A 23,552-nucleotide genomic window follows, 5' to 3' on the forward strand; every position below is an offset into this window, starting at 1 on the left:
AGAGGAGGTCAGTGTAGTGTTAGGAGTCTGGCCCAAGGACTCTTATTGGTGTAGCACAGCTCAGTCACCCAGACTGAGAATCGAACCCCAGTCTCCCACATGGTGAGGTAGTTCACTGGCAGGTAGTGGTGTTCTCTGTTGACACACACACAAACGCAAAATTCTGTCACTAACAAAAACACAGCCTCCAATCTCTGGAGTTTCTGAGCTTCAGGATCTGTTTATTCAGTCTAATTTAATTTGTGCAGATTATTTGTTCACAAATGTAGAATTTCCTCAAAATTCCCCAATATCTCAGAGTGAGAGCTGAGCTCGGTCAGAGTCGGGGGTTCGGTGTGAATCTGAGCTTCACTGTAGAGAACCTGACCCACTCTGATCTCTGTACAGTGGAGGTGAATGGAACCAGGCGTCGGTCACCATGACTACAACACAGATACAGCCCATAATTTATCTCCTATCCAAACCCACCAGTGCAGCTACACGAGTCTTCTGAGTTTTATATGGAGTGATGAAGATGATGATGATGATGATGAGGGTAAAATAGTGAAGAATAGAGAATCTGAACTAATGCAGTTTTCTTTAGGGACTACTTTCTGTAGCTGCACTACACCCTGCAGCATGTATCCCTCCACCATTTTAATGATCTGATTTTAAAAGCAGGTTCTAGAGCAGAACTCTTCTCAGAACTCTGGTAGAACCGTGTCTCAGGCATCAGGCAGCGTCTTCATCACCATTAGGTGAAGAACTTTCTGTGAGGAGCTTTTATTATTAGAGCTTCAGACGTCTGCTTCCCTTCACCTCCACTGTAGAACCACAGCTCTGACTGGAGGAGCTTATCTAGAACCTCCACTGTAGAACCACAGCTCTGACTGGAGGAGCTTATCTAGAACCTCCACTGTAGAACTCCATTAAAAGAGCTGATTCTGCTGTTATTGGAGTAACTGTCTCTACTGTCCAGAGAAGAAGACTTTCTACTAGATTCTGGAGGAGCATTTCTATGAGGAATGGGGGCAATGGGAGCTAAATGCCCCCACAAGGGGTGTCCACAAACATTTGGACAGATAGTGTATTTGTAGTGCAGAACACACTGAAGGTATTAATGTGTTTTTTTCTCCTCAGTCCTTTGAGAACCTGTCTGGAGATTCAGGAGGATACAATGAGGTGAAGGACTGTCTGGCAGGTGTGTATTTCTCTCTTCCCTCAGTACCGCTCGGCCCGTTCCTTTTTGAGTGTGTGAGTGGTGTGTGTGAGTGGTGTGTGTGAGTGGTGTGTGTGAGTGCTGTTGAAATCTGTGGTAGGTGAAGATATGAGGAGTAAAGCCACACTCAACGAGACACTGCAGCTGTCTGCGAGACACAGAAACACCCCTCCTCCCAAACAGTAAACACACACAGTAATTATAGCAGGTTAGCCTGTATTGGTGAGAGCTGGTGGTCAGGGACAGTGGGATCAGGGACAGTAGGGTCGGGGACAGTGGAGACGGGGACAGTGGGATCAGGGACAGTAGGGTCGGGGACAGTGGAGACGGGGACAGTGGGATCGGGGACAGTAGGGTCGGGGACAGTGGAGACGGGGACAGTGGGATCAGGGACAGTAGGGTCGGGGACAGTGGAGACGGGGACAGTGGGATCGGGGACAGTGGGATCGGGGACATCACATCACACCACTCTTTTCTGTGCTCTCAAAGTGGGAAAACTCCCACTGCTCGTGTTCTCCCTGACAGATCTAGCAGAGGCAGAGGTCAGTGGAGGTCAGTGAAGGTCAGTGGAGGTCAGTGGTTTAGCAGGTCCAGGTGTGTCCAGTTGTGTCCAGTACTGCAGTAAAGGATTCTGGGCAGAAACAGTCTGCCTCTAGTGGAAATGAAAGATACAGGCTGCTTGGTTGAATTACCCTCACATGAGGCTGGGCATCCTGCGATAGGGCTGCTGAGCGTGTGCAGATGCTGATGCTGATATAATCAATCTGTAAGCTGTAATTGATCAGAGTGATTAGCTGCCAGTATCAGCCTCAGAGTGCAGCGCTGACCGTACCCGTAACACACTTAGGACCATTGTGCGCATGTATCGTCACGTTGCCCGGCCCCAGTGTGACAGTGTGTGGTGTAGTAATGACGGGTTAGGCCCTCACACACCCCTCGGCCCCTCTCACACACCTCAGTTGTTTTGGTTCTCGCGCTGAGGTCTGTGTTTCTCCTCCACACTGCTCACATTCTTCAGCTGTTTTGGATCCTTTTGGGTGGAATGGGAACCACATGTGGATAGCTGAGCTGTGTGTGTGTGTGTGTGTGTGTGTGTTACTGAAGAACTTCCAGAAAACTCCCTCTTTCACACTCTGACTGTGAGCCAGTCTGACAGAAACCTTTCCCTCCACTGACAGTCTGGAGTCCCTTTGATGAAGATAATGCTGATGATGATGATGAGGATGATTTAAAAAAAAATTATAATACATTGAAAAAAATACAAATAAAAAATATATAATGTATGCATGTGTGTGTATGTGCGTGTGCATGCGTGTGTGTGTGCACTGATCCCTCCCTGTTGTCATCTCCAGAGCTGTCGCCTGTGGAGAGGGTGGACCAGGCCCTGCTGAAGAATGACAGTGGAGTTGAATCCGCTCTGCTTTACGCCAAGGCCTGGTCCAAATACACCAAAGACGTTCTGGCCTGGGTGGAGAAGCGCCTCAGCCTGGGTCAGTCTCTGAACACCTCACACTCACTTTCAGGTCATCTTCAGACCGAACGGCCTAACTCTCACTGCCTCTTTTCACAGATATGGAGTGCGCTAAAAGCTACGCTAAAATGGCTGAATCTGCCAAAGCCGTGGCGAGCCAGCAGGTGAGAGTTACTCCCGTAAAGATCCGCAGTGTACACCTCTGAAACACTACAGAGCAGCATTCTGTATGAATACACTGAGCACTCAGAGATAGCTGCAGGAGGATTCCGATATACTCCAGGGTTCTAAAACTTCCAGCAGACAGGAACTCCTTCCTGTGTGAAAGCAGTCCCACTGCCCCCCACGGAGTCAGACTCGTTCTGAATAAAACCCAGACGCTGAGATCTGAGGTGAATCCTGTTGATCTGATGATGGGAGCTGAGCTGCTCTCCAGCGAGGTCCTGCTTTTATCTCTCAGCAGAGCGTCTAACAGCCTCCACCCTCACTCCTCTGAGGCTGATGCTCTCCTGTCACTGTACTGGAAGTGTAACGGATGTGATTGGACTGAGGGAAGAGTGCAGTGGTGGATTATTTCAAGTCAAACTTTATATTGGCTCCCCTTAGAAATGCATCACGGACCCTTAGGGGTCCTGCGACACCACTTTCAGAATAACGTGTGTGTGTATCCAGAAAAACTCCACCAAACCTGTTTATTTTTAGTGTGAATCTTTGGCCGGACAACATGTGCACACATTATTACATTGAATGTTTTATCAATAAAAATCAATTTCAACATTAAAATATCTGCAGATTAGAATAATATATATATATATATTTAATAATGACTGGTATTTCTGTCCTGAAGGACTACATGCCTTTCCGGGACATTTACGTCTCTGCTTTTAAGAACGAGATCGAGTATAACCAGGTCCTCCTGCAGACGGCAGCATCGCTCCAGACCAACAGATTCATACAGGTGAGACCTGACATACTCATGAACATCACAGCACACACCAGGTATTGTTGAGGCTGGTTTTAATGATCTGGCTTTCAGATCCATTCCTGTATTATTGAGAGTGACTGAAGCTCATTAGCAGATTACTTCACAGTGTGGGAGCTGAGCTGGGCTGTGTAATGTGCTGTGTGTAGATCTCAGTATGTATGTGATAGCCTGCTTTACTGGACGTTAGTATAGTCCAGTTTTTATTATTATAAGCCTTGAATTCAGTAACACATTTCTCCTGCTTCCCACAGCCGCTGGTGGCCCGCAAGAATGAGCTGGACAAGCGGAGGAAGGAGCTGAAGGAGCAGTGGCAGAGGGAGCAGAAGAAAATGGTATGTTCAGATTTCTGCAGAACAATACTCTCATTCCTCCGGGCTCACAGCTCCGAGTCTGTAGTTTAATGATATGGCAAACACAAACACACCCACACCAGCTGTGTGTGATCTCCTGGAGTTCAGGAGTGCAGCGTTAACGTGATAGCCACCCGGCTAATGTAGCTAACAGGTAACGCAAGATTATACCCCCCGATTAGCACAGTGGGTGGGTGTTTCTGTTGGCTTTAATACAGTATAATAAAGTCTGAGATTTACTGACCTGTGTGTGTGTGTGTGTGTGTGTGTGTGTTAGAGTGAGGCGGACAGTGCTGTGCGTAAAGCTCGGCTGCTGCAGTCTCAGCGCAGGGAGGAGTACGAAAAAGCCCGAAACTCCACCACCCGCAGCGGAGAGGAGCAGCAGAGTGCAGGAGGGAAAATCCTGGAGAAGAAGAGGAGGCTGGAGGAGGAGGCTCTGCAGAAGGTACACACCTGTGATTATACATCAAAGGAATCCGTCTCTCCAAACTCCGCCCACAGATTTCCTGTAGGATGAACTGCTGGAGTGGAGGATTCTGGAAGTGGATCTGGGAACAGATTCTAATAATAAACAGCAGGGTTTAAAGAACACACTCGTATTTCTACTTCACTGTGATTTAAACAGTATAAATCTGTGATTGGCTCAGTGATGATTAAGCCCCACCCCCTTGTGCTGTGTGTCCCCCTGCAGGCGGAGGAAGCGCTGGAGCATTATAAAGCCTGTGTAGCCGACGCAGGGGTGAAGAGACTGGACCTGGCTAACGCCAAGAGTGAAATCCTCACCCAGATCCGGGAACTCGTCTTCCAGTGTGACCTCACGCTCAAAGCCGTCAGTATCTCTCCGTCCCCCTCTCAGAACATCTGCATCCACTCATTCATAGTGAACACTGAGGAATTCATAGAGGATACCTAATAACTGACAGTAGATAATCAATAATTCATAGTAGATACTGAGTTCTGCGTGTGTGTGTGTGTGTGTGTGTGTGTGTGTAGGTGACAGTGAACTGGTTCCAGCTGCTGCAGACTCAGGCAGTTTCTCTTCCGGTGAGATTTCAGGCTCTGTGTGATCAGGCGAAGCAGTATGAGCCAGGTCAGTGCTACTCTGAGTTCGTCCACAGTTTACCGAAAGAGCGGGTGTGGCTGGAAACACTCTCTCAGGACAGCACCGGACCATCCAGGACTGGGTGAGCACTCGCGTCTGCTGAAAGTCCCCAGATTACAAATGCAGTACCAGGCAGAGTTTGGGAATTTTCCTTCTGTAGGTGCTTTATATTAACACTCATTCACATGTGCTAAATTCAGCTGACCCCTAAATCCCATAAATGATTCTAGTAAATCAGCACTGAACCTGAATGGGTCAACTCTGAACCTGAACGATCCAGCACTTAAGCTGAACGGTCCTGCTCTGAAGCTGAACGGTCCAGATCTATAGCTGAACGGTCCAGCTCTGAAGCTGAACGGTCCAGATCTATAGCTGAACGGTCCAGCTCTGAAGCTGAACGGTCCAGATCTATTGCTGAACGGTCCAGCTCTGAAGCTGAATGGTCCAGATCTATAGCTGAACGGTCCAGCTCTGAAGCTGAACGGTCCAGATCTATAGCTGAACGGTCCAGCTCTGAAGCTGAACGGTCCAGATCTATTGCTGAACGGTCCAGCTCTGAAGCTGAATGGTCCAGATCTATAGCTGAACGGTCCAGCTCTGAAGCTGAACGGTCCAGATCTATAGCTGAACGGTCCAGCTCTGAAGCTGAACGGTCCAGATCTATTGCTGAACGGTCCAGCTCTGAAGCTGAACGGTCCAGATCTATAGCTGAACGGTCCAGATCTATAGCTGAACGGTCCAGATCTATAGCTGAACGGTCCTGCTCTGAACATGTTGACCCTGTTGAGACCTTGAAATCCAGAGTAACTAAATAAAATCACTGCCTTATCAGAGTGAATAGAGTGGAGGGGGGCGGTTCTTGATGTTTATGGATAAGAGAGTCATACAGGATCAGAAACCACAGAAGCTACATTAGCTTATAGCTCCAGTGCTGAAACTGAAGATGCCGGAGCGTGAGGCTGATCAGTAGGAGGTGGAGAATCTGAGGGGATTCAGTGTTGCTTTAAAACAGAAAGCTCCCGTCCTCGTGCTCAGGGTGGAAAGCTGAAGCTGTAAACATGCAGGCGGACTCGGAGAACCCCGTTTCCTCCTTCTCTGGTATGAACTAGTGCTGAAGTGGTTGGAGGAGATGTTGTGCGTGTTTCCTGAGGAAGTGTGATGAAAGCCGCAGTGTCCGTTGAGATTGCACAGTTTACTCGACTGCTGTAGAGTGGAGCAGAGCACAGACTACTGGGGCTTAAACTGTAACTGGGATATTTCCTGTAGTTAAACTGGTTCCAGTAGAATTAGCTTTTGGTCATCTTTTCTTGTTCCCATAGCAACACTGTCCACCAGTTTCCCCTCAATTACACAGATAATTCTTCAGATTCTGCCTCTAGATGTGATGGTGGGTCAGGAGCATACTGTAGATGTGATGGTGGGTCAGGAGTGTACTGTAGATGTGATGGTGGGTCAGGAGTGTACTGTAGATGCGATGGTGGGTCAGTCAGGAGTGTACTGTAGATGTGATGGTGGGTCAGGAGTGTACTGTAGATGTGATGGTGGGTCAGGAGCATACTGTAGATGTGATGGTGGGTCAGGAGTGTACTGTAGATGTGATGGTGGGTCAGGAGTGTACTGTAGATGTGATGGTGGGTCAGGAGCGTACTGTAGATGTGATGGTGGGTCAGGAGCATACTGTAGATGTGATGGTGGGTCAGGAGCATACTGTAGATGTGATGGTGGGTCAGTCAGGAGTGTACTGTAGATGTGATGGTGGGTCAGGAGTGTACTGTAGATGTGATGGTGGGTCAGGAGTGTGCTGTAGATGTGATGGTGGGTCAGAGTGTACTGTAGATGTGATGGTGGGTCAGGAGCATACTGTAGATGTGATGGTGGGTCAGGAGCATACTGTAGATGTGATGGTGGGTCAGGAGTGTACTGTAGATGTGATGGTGGGTCAGGAGTGTACTGTAGATGTGATGGTGGGTCAGGAGCGTACTGTAGATGTGATGGTGGGTCAGTCAGGAGTGTACTGTAGATGTGATGGTGGGTCAGGAGTGTACTGTAGATGTGATGGTGGGTCAGGAGTGTGCTGTAGATGTGATGGTGGGTCAGGAGTGTACTGTAGATGTGATGGTGGGTCAGGAGTGTACTGTGGATGTGATGGTGGGTCAGGAGTGTACTGTAGATGTGATGGTGGGTCAGTCAGGAGTGTACTGTAGATGTGATGGTGGGTCAGGAGTGTACTGTAGATGTGATGGTGGGTCAGTCAGGAGTGTACTGTAGATGTGATGGTGGGTCAGGAGTGTACTGTAGATGTGATGGTGGGTCAGTCAGGAGTGTACTGTGGATGTGATGGTGGGTCAGGAGTGTACTGTAGATGTGATGATGGGTCAGTCAGGAGTGTACTGTAGATGTGATGGTGGGTCAGGAGTGTACTGTAGATGTGATGGTAATAAAGTGTAGTTGAGTTTGATGGGGCTGAGATCTGCTCTGTTCTACTTTGTGGTGTAAAATAAACGAACAGTGTTTGATACAGCAGCCTCTTTTCACTGGTCATAAGTATTTGGACGCAGATATGTTTTTTGATGGGAAAACTGGTCTGCTTTAAACAGTATAGAACTGGACTGAATTATTAGAGTTTGTATGGATTTACCGGACTGTTTAGTGACTGTTACAGCGCCCCCCTCAGTCTGGTACTGACAGTGAATAATCAGATGTAAAGCTGATGTGGTCTGTGTGTTTTCTGTAGGATATCGTTCCATAAGCGCTCCCTGAGCAGCACACACTCTCACAGCTTTGGTGCTGTCACAGATGGACTCGGCACCGAAGAGCTGAACAGCCCCGCCCACCACCGGGTCAGCAAGATGGCAGAAAAACGGTCCAACAGCACCGCAGATGTTCAGGGTAAGAGCAATATTACAGTATTAATCAATATTAAGAAACATGACCAGGCTTCAGTTGCAGGTGCAGTAAACAGCACACACAGCGCAAGTTTAGCAAGTGTCTATAACCCTTATTATCATATAATAATAATAATAATTACAGTAATAATAATAATAATTATCACCTACACATAGCACTACAGTTTGATTAAAGCCTGTAGGTTGAGATACAAAAAAACACTGAAATAAAATGAACTAACTGTTTAATTAAATGTTAAATAAGCACATATTAATAAACTCTGTCCACTAATCCTGTTGGGCTGTCACACTCCTGTAGGGATCGATAGGTTTATGTGCTGACGTGTTAGTGGTACCGTTTAAAGGCCTCCTCCCGCTGCAGGACTCCAGCCAGAGCTCCTGGGCTTAGGCCCAAGTCCAGCTCAGCCTCGATCTCAGGTCATCACAGATCATGACAGGTCATCAGCCTGCTGGATTAAACCTGAGCTGACCTTAAAGCACGAGGTCAGATCTTTCATTAGCAAACCGGTTTAGCTGAAGGTGTGGTTCAGGTCCAGTATGAATCTGCAGTCTGACTTTAGAATCAGGGGGTGATTATAATCTCATCATAACACTCAGGTGATTGTAGTCCGGTAAGAATCTGCTGTGTGACGATCCTGAGTTCCAGAGTGATTACACACTGCCGCCGCAGTGTGGGGAGGGCATGTGTGAGCAGGTAATTAGCAGTAATTAGGTGTGCGGGGAGGGTGAAGTAGAGGGTTGTTGATCTGCAGGTTGTGAGAGGAGCAGGGGTTACTGGGGTGTGTTTGTGATCGCTGTGGCTGCTTTCCAGCTTTCTCTTCTATCAGCAGTGTCTCAGACCAGCTAGGCGAATCTCCCTGTAATCGCTGAACTCATTCCTCACATTTCTTCAGCATGTTTTTCCTGGTCTTCCTCGTCTGGAACATGTTTAAGCAAGGCTAAAGAACAAGGAAACATCACCACCGTTGAAGGCCACTCCGAGAGCTGCTGGAGAACTTCCTTAAACCAAAAACAGAAACCAGAAACAGGCCTTGTGTAACTTTCAGTTCTCAGACACTCAGACTACTGGAGTAATCATAATGATAATAATGATGATAATAATCATAATAATAATAAAAACAAAATAATAATAATAATAATAATAAAGATAATTTTTACATTTGTTGTCTTCATACTGACTTCTGTATTTAGTAGTATCTAAGATTAGAGGGATCTTTTGGACTCTAGTCTCTACAAACTAGTTCTAGTAGGGTATCTTCTGAGCAGTGAAGCTCTCCTGTAAGTCGCTCTGGAGAAGAGAGTCTGATAAATCTGACTTTCTTAAGATAACTAAAGGTGCTCTGTCCTGAGAACCATTTTGTTTTCTATTTGGGGAAGGACATCAAAGCAAAAATACATCTTTATGCTGATGACCCCATCATTCATACTTGGGTTAGGGTTAGGGTATGGGGTCCCGCCCATACTGCCTACAGCATCTTAGTCCCGCCCATTCAGTCTACAGCATCTTAGCCCCACCCATTCAGCCTACAGCATATTACACCCGCCCATTCAGTCTACAGCATCTTAGTCCCGGCCATTCAGTCTACAGCATCTTAGTCCCGCCCATTCAGCCTACAGCATATTACACCCGCCCATTCAGTCTACAGCATCTTAGTCCCGGCCATTCAGTCTACAGCATCTTAGTCCCGCCCATTCAGTCTACAGCATCTTAGTCCCGCCCATTCAGTCTACAGCATCTTAGTCCCGCCCATTCAGCTGAACTGCTTGTTGAATGAGGCGCAGTAATCAGTAAAAGACAAGAAATAAACAACATAAGAAGACATGGAAAAATCTAAGACCCCCAGTGAGCAGCCAAAGACCACCGTGCAGGAGAACCCCCCTCAGAGCTGGAGGAAGAAACCTTAAGAGGAACCAAGACTCACAGGAGGGACCCGACCCGTCCTCCTCTGATCAGAACTATTTATTAATTATTGATAAAAGTTACCAAACCACCTAAACTGCTTAGGTGTGCAACATATTAATAATCATAATATAATAATCATGGTGTAAAATAACTTAATATAGTCATGGCAGTGATGGTAGCTGGTAGCTGTGAGACACTGAGAGACACTGGGAGATGCTGAGAGACTCTGAGAGACGCTGTGAGATGCTGAGAGACGCTGTGAGTTGCTAAGAGACGCTGAGAGACGCTGTGAGATGCTGAGAGACGCTGTGAGTTGCTAAGAGACGCTGTGAGATGCTGTGAGACGCTGAGAGATGCTGTGAGACGCTGTGAGATGCTGAGAGACGCTGTGAGTTGCTAAGAGACGCTGTGAGACGCTGTGAGACGCTGAGAGACGCTGAGAGACGCTGAGAGATGCTGTGAGACGCTGTGAGACGCTGTGAGCTCGCTCGATAGCAGATCAGCTACAGCTTCAGCAGATTAACAACGAAACCGCAACCATAGAGACTCTCAGACGGCGCAGTGTCCTCCACTTCAGAGAGCACACAGGAAGTGAAAGCGGTGTTCGACAGCATGTGAGCTCTGAGGAGCCGTGTCATTAATCTGGGTGAGGAAACCCAGTTCTGTCATCAGCTGAGCAAACCTCCAACCAGCAGTCTGCACTGTCACCGTCCTGCCCTGTGAGCGAGCCCTCCAGCTCTAGACCGCCTCCTGCTCCAGACACAATTACTGCAGGTGAGAATTGTGACTCCTCTTGGTTAACTGGTGTGTGTGTGTGTGTGTGTACTGTGTAGGTGGGAAGTCACAGTGCCCCCCACAAGCGTGGAACTGCAGCAGCTCTGTGGGTGGAGGTGGAATAGGCAGTGACTCTGAGAGTGCCGGGGGCAGCAGCGAAACTCGCTCTGTAGATTCACCTACAGCCAGTCCAGGTAATACCTGTTTGTGTGTGTATATTATTTAGTACAGGCACGTGTGTGTGTGTGTGTGTGTGTGTGTTGTATTATTCTAATGAATTCATTCAGCTACTTTAAGCTGCACCCATTGCTGACACAGATGTGCAAATGCACACACACAGCTTGTCTAGTCCCTGTAGAGAAGTACTATTAACCTCACTAACGCTCTTGTCACTAAATGCAATCAAATCCTCACAGCAATGCTCCTAGTAGGAAGTCTTCTGGATATTAAACATGGGGCAATACTTAATACCAATTATATATATAGACCTATATATATATATATATATATGTGTGTGTGTGTGTGTGTAAATATAAATAGATATAATGCATGTAATATTATATTAGGGTATATTATGTATATACGTATATACCTTGTGTGTATATAAGATGAATAATGATGTGTGTGTGTGTGTGTGTGCGTTCAGGTGATTTTAAACGCCGGCTTCCCAGAACCCCCTCTACTGGCACCATGTCCTCTGCTGATGATCTGGATGAGAGAGAACCTCTTTCACCTTTAGATAACGGTGGGTGGTGGTGTGTGGGAGACCGAGAGTTCAGTGTATGAGCAGGTTCACACTCTTCAGCCATTGGTCTAAAATATCAGACAGCTAACAGGCCGGGGCTGACTGAGCGTGTTTGGTAAAAAGGAAATTATTATTATTTTAGGAATGATAAGAGCTACATGATCTTCAGGATCACACCTGTTCATGGTGTCGACACACCGCTCATACTCTGTCTGTAGACGGTGTATAATAAGAACAGTGTGTTTATTTATTCTCTCAGAAGTTCTGTTTTCATTTCTCCAAATCTGATCTTACTGTAAACATGAGCTGCCTTCATCTACAGCACCCACCAAAAAAACCCCCACAAACTGGAGGTTTCTGAAGGGTGTATAAATACCAGTGTGTAAAGATCTGCTGAAAGACAGGAACTGTGTCACTGTGCCAGCATCCACACTGCAGCCCCACTCCTGCAGCTCAGCAGGAGCAGATTTACTGCACAGACAGAGGCTCTGCTCTGACGCTAAAGGGATAGTTCGGGTGACTTTTCTGTGTACCGTCACTTTAACACACGTTTGATGGTGACTGTGAGTGTATCTGGATGCTGTGCTGCTCCAGGTCTAGGAGAGATGATGACCGAGGCGGCCAGCTCCCCCGGACCCTTCCGGAATGCTCAGATGTCCAAAGCGGCGCACACACACAAGCTGAGGAAACTGCGCGCCCCGTCCAAGTGCAGAGAGTGCGACAGCCTGGTGGTGTTTCATGGAGCTGAGTGTGAGGAGGTACATCATCATCATCACCATTCTCATCATCATCTTCACTCTCCCGGATCACTCCGCCTATAGTAGTTTAGCCCCACACATTCAGCTTACAGCCATCAAGCCCCACCCATTCACCCTACAGTGCTTAGGCCACACCCACTCACAATACCGTGATTAGGCCACACCCATTCACCCTGCATTGATTAGGCCACACTCATTCAGCCTGCATATTAAGTCTTGATTGTCTGTCTGTGGTGTTTAGTGTTCTTTGGCGTGTCATAAGAAGTGTTTGGAGACTCTGGCCATTCAGTGCGGTCATAAGAAGCTGCAGGGCAGGCTGCACCTGTTCGGGATCGATTTTGCTCAGGCAGCGAAAAACAGCACAGACGGGATCCCCTTCATCATCAGAAAGTGCACCTCTGAGATCGAGAGCCGGGCGCTCAACATCAAGGTACGCGTTCAGTTCAGTCTGTGGAGCAGCATCTGCTCTGAGCTGAGGAGGGTTGGGTCTTACTGCTTACAGCAGACATGAGAACCAGGGAGGATGAAGATGATAAATACTTCAACATTGTAATTAATTGGAGAAAGACTCTAAACAGTGTGAGGTTGTCTGACTGAACAGAGGTCATAGTGTCATATAACAGAGGGGTTGCACAGCTCTGCTGCTGATTTGATTCAAGGATTCAAGGATTCAAGGATTCAAGGAGACTTTATTGTCATTCGCATCACATGTGGTACATGGGGTGGAACGAAATTGTGGTACCCAAGGACCCAGTTTTACCCAGACAGCAGTACTTAAATAAATAAAATATACATAAATATATAGAAATATATGTAAAAATGAAAATAAAATACAGAGAGAAGAGCATCAGTAAATGGAGAAGGTAGCAGCAGAGTGTAAATTGAGCTAATCGGATGCAGCTGGAATTAAATACTGGAGAGGATTTGAACTTTCTGGACCTGATGAAGCCACCTCAGATTAACAGTATGCAATGTGGACAATACCAGATCATTGAGAAATACTGAATTTGGCTAGTGTCAGTATAGTGTCACTGCCACGCAAAAAGCTCCTATCTACAGAGCAGCAGCTTTACAGGAGGAAATAACTTTCAGTGGAGTTAATTTTGGTCATTTTGGTCATTTTGGAGCATTTCTATTTCTATAATGAAATTCTGATACAGTATAAAGAACGACTGCCAGGTTTATATTATGGAAGAAAGAGAAAAACCGCAGGAATGAAGATACAAGTTTTTCGTGGGACAGTGATGATACACAGTGAGGTGCAGTGAGGTGTTTCTGACTGTCTAACAGAATAGATTCAGTCAGTATTCAGAATCACTGGGTTGGTTCTACACCTTTGTACAGTAGATCTTACAGTAAGTGTAGTAAAACACATTGCTGAGTCAGTTGTAGGACATGGTTAAACATCTGAATCTGTTCCCCCCAATAATCTCCTGCAGGATGTATGAAAACACCCACTGAATCTCATCTGGAGCTGTGATTGGTTAGAGGGCTCATTTGAATACTGCAGCCTTCGGTGCTTTCAGTGCTTTTCATGTTGTTGGTGTTAATTCATCACTTCATTATCAAATGAGAAATCAGACGGAGGTTGAGAATAAATACAGTACACACCCAGTTCATGCTTTTATACAGAATGAATAGTAACGTACAGCAGGTCCACCCTCACCTGCTGTTCACAGTGCTGGTTCCTGTGGTGACGGTAATGCAGGGCAGGTTAAATGTGTGTAACTCTAAGTTTGCTGAATGTTCAGGGTATTTACCGCGTTAACGGAGCCAAGTCTCGCGTGGAGAAGCTGTGCCAGGCGTTTGAGAACGGAAAGGACCTGGTGGAGCTGTCTGATCTCCACCCACATGACATCAGCAATGTACTAAAACTGTACCTGAGACAGGTGAGCTCACTGTGGGGCACTGAAATGGGCCACATGACACAGCGCTGCATTAATATTGTGTTTTAATAAGATGCACAGCAACAGTTCGAGAGAGTGTGTGTGTGTGTGTGTGTGTGTTTGTGTGTGCGCATGCACTTTGCAGCTGCCGGAGCCGCTGATCCTGTATCGTTATTATAACGACTTCATCGGTCTGGCAAAGGAAGCACAGGCTCTACTGGTGGAGGAGGCGGAGTCTGCCAGGAGCCGCCCCGTGGAGGAGGAGCCAATTCTCAGCATTGATCTGAACAGAACAGTCTTTAAAATACGAGACCTCCTCCAGCAGCTCCCGCCCGCACACTACAGAACACTGCACTTCCTCATCACACACCTGCACAGGTACGCACAGGTGCTTTACAGTCAGAGGGGTTATTAAATGCAGTTACCTGTGGAGCCTTCTGTATGCAGATGTTAGGGCAGCCAACTCCAGCGCCTGGGGAGCAGAGAGGGTGAAGGGTCTTGCTCAAGGGCCCAACAGTAGCAGCTCGCTGAGCCCGGGTCTCAAACCCACAACCCTGTCATCAACAGCCCCGAGCTCTAACCCTGAGCACCACTGCCCCCTGTCCACTGTTCACACTGGGTTTAAGTGCAGATGTTTGAGCAGTGGTTTAGTTAAGCTGGAAAAACTGAGGGAATTTTAGCAAAGTTTAGAACTTCATTAGTTTCACACTGTAGCGACGAGGCTAATGTAGCTCACCAGTAAAGTAAAAACCCCTCCTGGGTTTAGTCTGGTGCTAACTGCAAGGGATAATACACTAAAATCCACCAAGCTTCCACACAGTCAGGTCTATTAGAGAAGACTGAACACACGGTCTGAGGAGAGTGTGATGATTTAGACCTGCGGTTAGCGCAGCGCTATTTGGGGAAGCTCCATAAACTGTGTGTGTGTGTGTGTGTGTGCGCGCGTGTGTGTGTGCGCGTGCGCAGAGTGATGGAGCGAGCGGAGGAGAATAAAATGACGGCCAGTAATCTGGGCATCATCTTTGGGCCGACGCTGATAAAGCCACGGCAGATGGAGGCGGAGGTGTCCCTCTCCTCTCTGGTGGACTATCCCTACCAGGCCCTGATGGTGGAGCTGTTCATCACTCACCAGAACACCATCTTCGGCGCTCCTCTGAGCCCCGTTTCTTCTCTAAACGCTCAGACACCGCACGACTCTCCGCTACCCAACCCCCGAGATAAAGACCGGCTCAGCCGCCACTCCAGATCCCTGCTGGACATCAAAGAGGTCAGTGCTGACAGCATCCCGGCACTGAGATGATGAATGGTCAAACGAGCATCACACTGAACTCTTTACCTGTTAATTCATTAAATAATCTTAAAATATTCCTGACAGACTTTAAAGGAAAGGAAAATTAGACATATGAGACGTTCTACTTTCTGAAGCTTTAGACGTTTGGTTTAGATGTTGTTTGTTGTTCGTTTTCCAGCAGACCTCTAAAGCATACAAGAGACACTCCTCTATCATCCCCTCCTCACATTTGCTGGACGAAGTGAAGGAGCAGAAGACGGGAGAGTCAAAAGAGGAAACAGCTGGTCAGTGTTTCAGACCTTCTTCTGCAAAACAACTCTATTCTTCTTATTATTAATATTAATAATAATATTGATTAGTGACTGGGTATTGTTCAGTCTCATTTAAAAGTTCAACTTTCTTTTCAGGATATTTGTTTATCTGCATCAACCACCCCATAGCAACCGCCTGGGACAGTATAGCAACCACTTAGCAATAGTATAATAACCACTTGCAACAGCTTAGCAACTGCCTAGCAACCCCATTGTAACCACCTACCCACTGCAGTTGTTTCCAGTTTGTGGTTAATATGTGTTTTATTTGAATGAATGTTTTTTAATCGAAGCTCCAGTTAAAAATGAAAGACTTCAGACACCAAACCAGTTTACCCACAGTAAACACTTCCTCAGCCAGTGTGTTTCATCTCCTCCTCTCTGTAGCAGCTGACTGTACTGACGGTCTGAACGGTGTCAGCTCAGCAGCGGACGTGCAGAGATCCACACTGGTTTTCGGCAAGCCCAGTATGACCAGCGGTCAGGTGCAGCTCCGCCCACAGCGCTCTCGCTTTGCCTCTCGACCAGTCAGCATGCCTGTGGACCGGCTGCTGAACGAGCGGAACAAGCAGAACTCTGGGGAGCGAGAAAACGCTCCGGACGCCATCCAAGAGGTCACGGAGCCGGAGAAAGCAGAAGGCCGCTACAAGAGCCCGTTCATACACACACACACGCTGCGGCGCACCTGGGACAGGCAGTACAGGCACTATGACGTCACTCCCCGGACCGCCATGATCGTCGCCAACCTGCCTCCGCCTGGAGGGACGGATAGAACCAAAACAACCCCTACACCGCCTGCCGGAGCTGAGCCTGCTTCCACTTCAGGCAGCGTTCCTGTGTCATCCCAAAACAACCCCTACACGGTCACCGTCTGGCCCTTTAGAGCCTCCTGGAGAGACAGCGGTGGACAGAGTGGGGAGGGGCCGATCACTTTCAGACAACCAAGGACGCTCCAGCCTCCCCCCGGAACGTTCTACAAACCCCCCACAGCGTCGCGCTCCAAGCCAGCGGACGTGGTCCTGACGTCCGTCACTGTGTCCTCTACCACAGCATCTGTTTCCATAGCAACAACAGTCGCTAAGTCTCCAATGGTAGAAACGAGGACTGTAACCGCGGCATCATCTGTTACCACACCTACCGTCGTCACAATGGTTTCCTTGACCATGGGCGCACCAGTGGCCACGCTGACTGTTTCTACGGCAACACCTACAGCCATATCCACTTCCACCATTACACCAGTGCTGCAGTCAACAGGAGCGTCGGAGGACGGACAGTCTGACGGCGGCTCTGTGGGCTCGGATGCGGTCAGTTTACCGCCTCTCTCTCCTCCCCTGTCTCCGTCCTCCACCCCAGAGGACCTGAGCCCCACCGAGGCCAAACCCGTGTACCAGAGACTGCGCAGCAGCCGGCGCCTCATTCCCAACGAGCTGGAGCGCCGGGAAGCTCACTTCGTATAATGTACTGCACTGGCCTTCCTCCGAGCTCGGACACATCACACAGATCCTCCTCTGAGAGCAGAGGGTCACACTCAGGTCCTAGAGCAAAAACATGACCTTTTCTAAGGTTTGATAAACAAAAATAAACAAATAATAAATAAACAAAACGAACAAGAAAACAACCAATCAGCTGCTTGTTGTTGTGCAGTTTTAGCTGTTAAACATAAAATTAAACAACTTTGTTTAGCCTGTAAAATTTAACAACCGCTCCCCTTTTAAAGCTCAGGTTATTATGAGTGTTCCAGTCAGAGCTGTTCTACAGTGGAGGTTCTAGATAACCTCCAGTCAGAGCTGGAGTTCTACAGTGGAGGTTCTAGATAACCTCCCCCAGTCAGAGCTGGAGTTCTACAGTGGAGGTTCTAGATAACCTCCCCCAGTCAGAGCTGTTCTACATTGGAGGTTCTAGATAAGCTCCCCCAGTCAGAGCTGTGGTTCTACAGTGGAGGTTCTAGATAAGCTCCTCCAGTCAGAGCTGTGGTTCTACAGTGGAGGTGAAGGGAAGCAGACGTCTGAAGCTCTAATAAAAGCTCCTCACAGAAAGTTCTTCACCTAATGGTGATGAAGACGCTGCCTGATGCCTGAGACACTGTTCTACCAGAGTTCTGAGAAGAGTTCGGCTCTAGAACCTGCTTTTAAAATCAGATCATTAAAATGGTGGAGGGATACATGCTGCAGGGTGTAGTGCGGCTACAGAAAGTAGTCCCTAAAGAGAACTGCATTAGTTCAGATTCTCTATTCTTCACTATTTTACCCTCATCATCATCATCATCATCCATATAAAACTCAGAAGACTCGTGTAGCTGCACTGGTGGGTTTGGATAGGACATAAATTATGGGCTGTATCTGTGTTGTAGTCATGGCGACCGACACCTGCTTCCATTCACCTCCACTGTACAGAGATCAGAGTCTGATTGGGACAGAATCAGAATCTCAGTGGAGGGCAGTGAGCAGGTCTGTGGTTCAGGAGTCCGACACCTCTGACTCCAAATTGTTACCAGTTTTCAAAAGACTTGTCAGCTGTTGCTCTCTGGGGGAGGAGCGTAAAAATTATTTGATTATTATTAAATGATACATTTTATGATTATTGTTATTATTATCTGTAATGTTTGTGCAAGCCGGCACCAAGTGTCGTTCTTTACTCCGCCCACAGAGACATTAGTCCAGTCGTATGAAGCGTGTTGTAGAAGTTGTATAAATGTCCTCTGGGTGCCGTGCTCTTACAGACAGGCTGTTTTTGCTGCTCTTCAGAATCGCTGTTACATTAAAGGGTAGCTCCGCCCCCCCATCCAGACTAATCAGTGCTATTCGTTATGTTGTGATGTTGGACATGAAGAAATGCATTAAATACATTAAATGATTTGTTCATATTTTAACGGCTCATTTTGTAATAGTGAATAGTAACAAGTAAAAATACTGAGATTTAAAATTCAGAAGCTCTGATGTGTATCATTATGGAGACCTGCAGGGCTAAATGGTTCCCATGCACAAAAACAGTAAAAAATTAATATTAATAATTATAATAATAATAATAAAGAATTGAGGCAATAAATAGCAAATCTAGATTCCTGAGTCGTTTATTTTGGGAGATAAACTCATAACCAACCAAACATTAAACCCTGAACATTTCACCCATCCAGAACCATCCAGACTGCTAGAAACAGGCCACGCCCACTTTCACCACTTTCAGCCTGTGTATCTCAGAAACTACTGAAGAGACTGAGCTGAGCCTGTAAGCAGAGGCTGCTGAACACCGCGGCACCGTTTACTGAGCCGGTCAGTGATTTGCGTGGGCTGACCCTAAAGCTGACCTGCTAGCTGGTCACAGCTCCTGGTGTGTGAGACAGCAGGTGGAGGTCCAGAACATTTGAACTATGTAAATATGGTGAATTTGCTGGGTGAGGAGGGGATGTCGGTCCGTGCGCTGTGAGGCGCAGGTGTACAGAGGACTGAGGTGTAGAGGGGAACTGTAATCTCTACCATGCACTTAAACTCCTAATGTGTCCATATGTGACGTGTATCCAGGACGTATTTACAGAGGTGACTGCCAGGCCCGGTGGCGGCTGCAGTTACTGTAGAGCTCAGATTCTGCTTCTTTTTATTTCAGTTTTTTTGCAGAATTAAAAAAGAAGTGTTTTTACTCTGTGCTCATTTTCATTATACCTGTATTGATTATATTGATTATATTGATTATGCTGATTACACTCCTGAGGAAGAACATACTGTTCAGATTAAATATTATTATACATTTTCTACACAAATCTCTGAGTTGTTTGGTTTGATTCTAGTAGAAATTCCTTTTAGATATTAATGTTATTAGAATGTGCTCTGGATGTGTGGGACTGTGTGTGTGTTTGTGTGTGCGCAGTGTCTATAGTGTTTATAGTGTGTGTGTGTGTGTGTGTGTGTTCAGGTAGTCTCAGCTGTAATTAACTGTGGCGTCTGAAATCTGACAGTCAGCTGCTGTGACTCACCTGTGGACAGGTACAGGGGGAGGAGACGCCCCCTCACAGCTCTACAGCAGCTGAGTCTCTGTGTTTTCAACCCTCCGGTGTTTACAGGAGTGAGTGAGTGTGTTGTAAACCCGCCTGTGTGTGTGTGTGTGTGTGTGTGTGTGTGTGTGTGTGTGTGTGTGTGTGTGTGTGTGTGTGTTGCGCAGTGGGCAGGTTGGGGCTGCAGATTAAAGCAGATCAGATTAGCTCGATCACACGGCTCAGTCCAGAACTGCGCTCTGACCACCGGCATGGCCTGTTCTCTCCCGCAGCTGTGAAAGTCCAGCTTGTTCTAAACTGAGGTAAGAACCGCGTCCAGAACCGCGTCCAGAACCTGTGTCCGAGAGCGTCTCTCCTCTAGCTTCAGGCTCCTGAATGTGTGTAAGATTTCTCTCCAGGAGAAGATCAGAGTTCACCCCTGTCTCAGCAGCCTGTAGACCTGTAGACCAGACTGTTCCATTAGAACCTGCTGAGGTGTTCTGGAAGAGAGAGCAGCCGAGATCTGCCCAGCGAGCCCTGCAGCAAAGCCTTCAGACACAGCGAGTTCAGAGGGCTCTCTTGCTCAGATGATGATAGTTGTGGGAGTTTTTGTCTTTAGGTGATTTTCTTGTTTTTTGTAATAAACCTGGATGATCACTGAGAGACTGGAGCGTCTCCAGGTCAGGAGCTGGTCAGGTTTAGGAGGTGAGGGGCTCTGCTGTTCAGTGTGAGCCTGGTCCTTCAGCTGTGGAGCTCAGAGTCTGTTAATCTCCAGCAGCTTTCAGAAAGAACCTGCTCGTGGTCCTGAAACGTGTCCAGCCTTCACGCCCTCACTGGACTGTGTGTTGAACTGGGCCTAAGGCCCGTCTGTACTGGAGTCCAGTTTGGAATCTGATTAGAAGAAGAATGACCTGTTTACTGGGGGTCAGTGGAGATAGCCGTTAGCCGTTAGCCGTTAGCACTGAGCTGATCGTGACAGGGCAGTAAACTCACACTGACCGGGTAAATGTGTCTGTTTAAACCACCTGTTACATCTGTTACATCTCTGTTACATCTGTTACATCTCTGTTACATCTGTTACATCTGTTTATTCTGTTTATTCTGTTTAATCTGTTTCATTTCTGTGCTGAAAAGTTCAGACTTTCACAGAAGTAATAAATAAACACTGCTAACATTTAGCAAACTAGCATAAAGCAGCTATGTGCTAATCTGAGGCTAAACGCCGCTACTCCAAACTATTCAGTCTTTAACAGAAACTATGAGTTTAATTTAAAAACTATTAATAAAATTGCTAAAATAAATAAATCATTTAAAAAAAATTCATCATTTTTATTTGAATCCTGAGCGTGGGTTTATTAGCTTGACTTTCATTAGAAATGTTGAAAAATCAGAACTGAGTAATGCTGATGACGCAGACTGATGTCGTCTGCAGACACACACCGGTCCACACTAACACACACCGGTCCACACTAACACACTCCGGTCCACAGTAACACACACCGGTCCACACTAACACACTCCGGTCCACACTAACACACTCCGGTCCACACTAACACACACCGGTCCACAGTAACACACACCGGTCCACACTAACACACACCGGTCCACACTAACACACTCCGGTCCACACTAACACACTCCGGTCCACACTAACACACACCGGTCCACACTAACACACTCCGGTCCACACTAACACACTCCGGTCCACACTAACACACACCTGCTGACTGTTTACTGGTTTAACTGGTTCTCTTCAGTGATTAAGCAGAACCGTGTGTAGATGTTCACTCGGTCAGGTTGGACGTGTCGGTGTGTTTCAGGTTCTTCACCCCAAGGCGACCCCAGTAGGGGTTCAACTGGGGAGACATGAACACGGCCAGCCGGGTCCGGCTGCTACTGTGGAAGAACTGGACGCTCCGCAAGAGACAGAAGGTACTGAAACGTAAAAAAAACACCCACCCATTCAGCCTTTAGCCCCACCCATTCAAACTACAGCAGTTTAGCCCCACCCATTCAGACTACAGCAGTTTAGCCCCACCCATTCAGCCTACAGCAGTTTAGCTCCGCCTATTCAGCCTACAGCAGTTTAGCCCCACCCATTAATTCTACACTAGTTTAGCCCCGCCCATGCAGCCTACAGCAGTTTAGCCCCACCCATTAATTCTACACTAGTTTAGCCCCACCCATGCAGCCTACAGCAGTTTAGCCCCACCCATTAATTCTACACTAGTTTAGCCCCACCCATTCAAACTACAGCAGTTTAGCCCCGCCCATGCAGCCTACAGCAGTTTAACCCTGCCCATTCAGACTACAGGAGTTTAGCCCCACCCATTGCTGTCTGGAGGCTGTTGGCGACCGATGTTGGTCCCTTCAACCATCAGACCAGATGTGCCCTGTGTTCCTCTAACAGCGTGTCCCTCCTCTGTCCAGGTCCGGTTTGTGGTGGAGATATTCTGGCCCGTGTTTCTGTTTGCTGGTCTGGTTTGGCTGAGGAGAGCGAACCCTCTCTACCGCCAGCATGAATGTGAGCCTACAGAGTAGAGGGGTCTCCTGTAGCTGAAGCTTTTTTTCAAAGTTTAAATAACAAATATATAAAGATATTTTTGTATGTGTAATAGTTTGATATGGGAAGTTATTGGGAGGTGGTCTCACAGCTGCGTCTGTCCGTTAGAGGGTGCCGATACTAATGTTAGACTGCTGTTGACCCCCCAGGTCATTTTCCTAACAAGGCCTTGCCCTCTGCTGGAATTCTGCCGTGGATCCAGGGAATCTTCTGCAATGCCAATAACCCCTGTTTCCGTTACCCAACTCCAGCCGAGTCTCCGGGGGTCATCTCCAACTACAACAACTCCATGTGAGTTACTCACTCCATCAGAGCCACTGACCCAGTCCAGATGCGTCTCACTTAGTGTGTGAATCTACCTCCACCATGTTTGGAAGCTATACTTTAGCCCGGCTAGCTCTCACTGTGAGCTGAAGCTGGTCTGCTTCTGACCGGTGCTCTATTACGCCACCAAGAGGAGAATTAGATAATATTGGAGTGAATTCTGGGAGTTCTACACACACCTCAGTCATCACACACACTCACCATGAACACACACACTGTTATGGTACAGAAACGGGGTAATCTGAAGACATATGTGTCTGATTGGTGGAAAACTTGGTGGACAGTGTTGCTATGGGAACAGGATGTTCTACTGGAACCAGTTTAACCACAGGAAACATCACTGTTACAGTGTTACCCCCAGCACAGTGGACTCCTCAGTCCTCTCAGGGGTTACAGGTGTTGGAGGTGCACAGGTTTAGGATCTGTATGCTGTGTGTTGTGTTCCTCAGCCTGGCCCGGTTCTACACTGACTCTCAGGAGCTGCTGTTTAAAGACACCGAGTTCCAGCAGCTGGGTCGACTGTGGCAGGAAGCCTCCACACTCAGCAGCTTCATGGACACCCTAAGGAAAGAGCCAGGACGGGTAGCAGGTAGGTTCCTCTACAGGCACAGCACACCTGGACTGGGCTGCACTGGTCATGCAGAGGTACAGGGGTCAAACCCAGACAGCCTGGAAACCAGTGAAAGGTCAGAACACAGAAAAAAACACACACAGGAACCCTGCAGGTATGTCCACCTTATTTGGCCACGCCCACTTTTAAGAGTTTGTTTATTTCATGTCTTACCATTTCAAATTTAATTAGGTTTCAGATGGTTTCAGATGGTTTCAGATGGTTTACGGTCGTATGGTATTCGGAGTGAGTGCAGGGGGAGGCCACTGCTGTGGTCACATAGCTAGCTACGCTAACCCACCATCCAACAGGCTGTTATTTAGAGCAGAGCATTGTGGGGAACCACATCCAGAGAGGAGCAGAGAGGAGGACCTGCCTCACTGGCTGAAGGAGGTCAATTTTAAACATCCA

The 23,552-nt window shown here is 47.4% G+C and overlaps 2 protein-coding genes across 9 annotated transcripts in view; both read left to right on the forward strand.

Moving 5' to 3' along the window:
• The window catches only part of arhgap29b (Rho GTPase activating protein 29b), a 93,839-nt gene that overhangs the window by 17,978 nt on the left and 52,309 nt on the right, over nt 1-23,552 (forward strand). For 2 of the 7 annotated variants that reach the window (XM_072669401.1, XM_072669405.1), the window contains 18 exons: nt 1,120-1,180; nt 2,551-2,688; nt 2,769-2,833; nt 3,517-3,627; nt 3,906-3,986; nt 4,282-4,449; nt 4,696-4,833; nt 4,998-5,188; nt 7,841-7,995; nt 10,749-10,883; nt 11,336-11,434; nt 12,029-12,192; nt 12,434-12,622; nt 13,944-14,081; nt 14,224-14,456; nt 15,045-15,345; nt 15,548-15,653; nt 16,068-19,434. In XM_072669401.1, the coding sequence (XP_072525502.1) occupies nt 1,120-1,180; nt 2,551-2,688; nt 2,769-2,833; nt 3,517-3,627; nt 3,906-3,986; nt 4,282-4,449; nt 4,696-4,833; nt 4,998-5,188; nt 7,841-7,995; nt 10,749-10,883; nt 11,336-11,434; nt 12,029-12,192; nt 12,434-12,622; nt 13,944-14,081; nt 14,224-14,456; nt 15,045-15,345; nt 15,548-15,653; nt 16,068-17,137 (3,543 nt within the window). In that variant the 3' untranslated portion in view covers nt 17,138-19,434. Of the gene's footprint in view, nt 1-1,119; nt 1,181-2,550; nt 2,689-2,768; nt 2,834-3,516; nt 3,628-3,905; nt 3,987-4,281; nt 4,450-4,695; nt 4,834-4,997; nt 5,189-7,840; nt 7,996-10,748; nt 10,884-11,335; nt 11,435-12,028; nt 12,193-12,433; nt 12,623-13,943; nt 14,082-14,223; nt 14,457-15,044; nt 15,346-15,547; nt 15,654-16,067; nt 19,435-23,552 lie in introns of those variants that run through there. The other 5 variants (XR_011978314.1, XR_011978313.1, XM_072669402.1 and 2 more) reach the window with 5 other exon arrangements.
• The window catches only part of abca4b (ATP-binding cassette, sub-family A (ABC1), member 4b), a 43,471-nt gene continuing 41,429 nt past the window's right edge, over nt 21,511-23,552 (forward strand). For both annotated transcript variants that reach the window (XM_072668310.1, XM_072668311.1), the window contains exons 1-4: nt 21,511-21,576; nt 22,075-22,168; nt 22,357-22,498; nt 22,981-23,120. In XM_072668310.1, the coding sequence (XP_072524411.1) occupies nt 21,511-21,576; nt 22,075-22,168; nt 22,357-22,498; nt 22,981-23,120 (442 nt within the window). The remainder of the gene's footprint in view (nt 21,577-22,074; nt 22,169-22,356; nt 22,499-22,980; nt 23,121-23,552) is intronic.

The sequence above is a fragment of the Salminus brasiliensis genome, chromosome 23, assembly GCF_030463535.1.
Source record: "Salminus brasiliensis chromosome 23, fSalBra1.hap2, whole genome shotgun sequence".
Lineage (NCBI taxonomy): Eukaryota > Metazoa > Chordata > Actinopteri > Characiformes > Bryconidae > Salminus > Salminus brasiliensis.